The following is a 1,938-nucleotide window of genomic DNA, read 5'->3' as shown; positions in this document are numbered from 1 at the left end:
ATACGCGGTGACACCTTCTAAACCGGCGAGCATTTGGTCCATGATTTGTTGGAAAATCGATGGAAATGTTTTTACCCCGAAAACCATGCGATTGTAACGAAACAACCCCAACTGTGTGTTGATTGTGAGTAAATGTTTTGACTCATCATCTACAGCAATTTGTAGGAAAGCGTCTGCCAAATCAATATGGCTAAATATTTTCGCGTTTGATAACTTCGAAAAAATGTCCTCCGGCAGAGGAAGTGGATATTTGTGTGTTTCCAATGCATTGTTTAGACCTGTGGAAAAGTCTGCACATAGGCGTATCCTACCATCTGTTTTTCTGACTACACCAATTGGAGCTGCCCAATCGCTGTAACTTACTGGTGAGATTATTCCATCTTCTACCAGACGGTTTATTTCGACCTCTACGGATTGTTTGACGGCATATGCGACTGGTCGCGGTGGTCGAAAAACTGGTCTACTCTTTCTTAATGTACAGGTGGGCTGTAGATTTGTTATATAGCCCCATTTTGTTCTCAAAAAGATCTGGAAAAACTTCTTTTACTTTGTTTTCGTTAATTCTGGGTCTTGGATAATTTGTTGTTTCGATCGCTTGACAGATGGCGTTGATCGGCATATCGTCTAATCGAAGAGCTCTTATCCAATCGAGACCCATCACATTAAGTTTTTTTACTGACGTTGCGTAGCATGTGGTAATGGCCTTGCGATTTTGAAATTCGATGTCGCACTCGAATTGGGCTATCAGTGGCAGCTCGCCTGTTGCGCTGCGTGCTTGTCTGGTCACTTCATCCATTTTCGAAATTGGAAGCCTCTTCAAGACCTCTTTGGATATGATAGTTATATCAGACCCCGTATCGAGTTGGAGGCGGACTTCGATACCGTTGATGTTGACTTTTGTGAACTTTCTGCTGCTTATATTGTTGACTGCGAAGATAGTTTTTGACATAGTATCGGTGTTGGATTTCTTCTTGGTATATGCACCCTTGTTTTCGTGCTGTTTTACCTTCTTCACCTTACAATATCCGTCTTTGTGTCCGGTTGTATTACATTTCTTGCATTTGTGATTTTTGAAGGAACAGTTGCGAGCATAGTGCATACTACCACAGAACCAACATGGCGAGTTTGGCGTTCTTCTCATATTTTGTGTGTTCTTAGCTGCCTTTACTTGTTGAACTTCAAAATTTTGTTTTTCAACAAGAGCGGTATCGGACTTAAGATTAATTATGCGCTGGCATTCTCTTGATATGATTTCAAGAGTGATAGTACTGGCCTCACTATCGATTTTGCTTAAAAGTTTTGTTCGTATTTCAAAATCTGTTTCCGACTTAAGACTTATGACGAATACTAGACATTTGAATTGATCCACTGTCAACTCGTTTAGCTTAAATTTCTCGCAGTGTTTGTTCACCATACCTGTGTATGTGAGAAAGTCCATGTTCGCATCTTTTGTAACTTGCAAACAATTAAACCGTGCATTGAAAATTGATTTTTGACTACCAAAAAGTTGGGTTAGCTTTTGCACAGTGCAGTCAAATGAAAATTCACGTGGATGATTGGGAAGAATATAATTAATATATTTACTATGAGCGGCTGTATTCAATTTTCGAAGCAGTAGTCTCACTTTTGCGGCATCGTCTAGCTTTGCTGCATCTATTGCAAATAGATCTTCGTAGCGTGCGAACCACGTGTCGAAGGTTATGTTGTTTTCTGCATCGAAGCAAAATTCCGATATGTTGACCGCTAGTGCTTCTAGGATGAATTCCGGGCTTGCCGGACCTCTTCTTGAACTGGATGCATTACTTTCGAGTTGTGAAGGCTCTTTGGAGAGTAATTTTTCCATCAGTGTTTGCATGTCATCATGCTGCAGCTTCTGCTGTTTTTGCATTTGCTTAAGAACAGCCTGTATTGCCTCATCCATTTTTGTTCTTTATAATT

General features: G+C 40.4%; 1 protein-coding gene across 1 annotated transcript; it reads right to left on the bottom strand.

Moving 5' to 3' along the window:
- Nucleotides 1-460: 460 nt before the first annotated feature.
- Nucleotides 461-1,921, bottom strand: LOC118749117 (uncharacterized protein K02A2.6-like). The gene has a single exon (XM_036483887.1). The coding sequence runs from the start codon at nucleotides 1,919-1,921 to the stop codon at nucleotides 461-463; it is 1,461 nt and encodes a 486-aa protein (XP_036339780.1).
- Nucleotides 1,922-1,938: the final 17 nt, after the last annotated feature.

The sequence above is a fragment of the Rhagoletis pomonella genome, unplaced genomic scaffold (assembly GCF_013731165.1).
Source record: "Rhagoletis pomonella isolate Grant_MI unplaced genomic scaffold, Rhpom_1.0 Rhpom_scaffold_00014, whole genome shotgun sequence".
NCBI lineage: Eukaryota > Metazoa > Arthropoda > Insecta > Diptera > Tephritidae > Rhagoletis > Rhagoletis pomonella.
Note: the sequence above shows the minus strand (reverse complement) of the source record. Positions and strands in the feature narration are given on the sequence as shown.

Excerpts from the sequence above, each read along its gene's own strand:
- LOC118749117 (XM_036483887.1), bottom strand. The coding sequence starts at position 1,921 with ATGGATGAGGCAATACAGGCTGTTCTTAAGCAAATGCAAAAACAGCAG.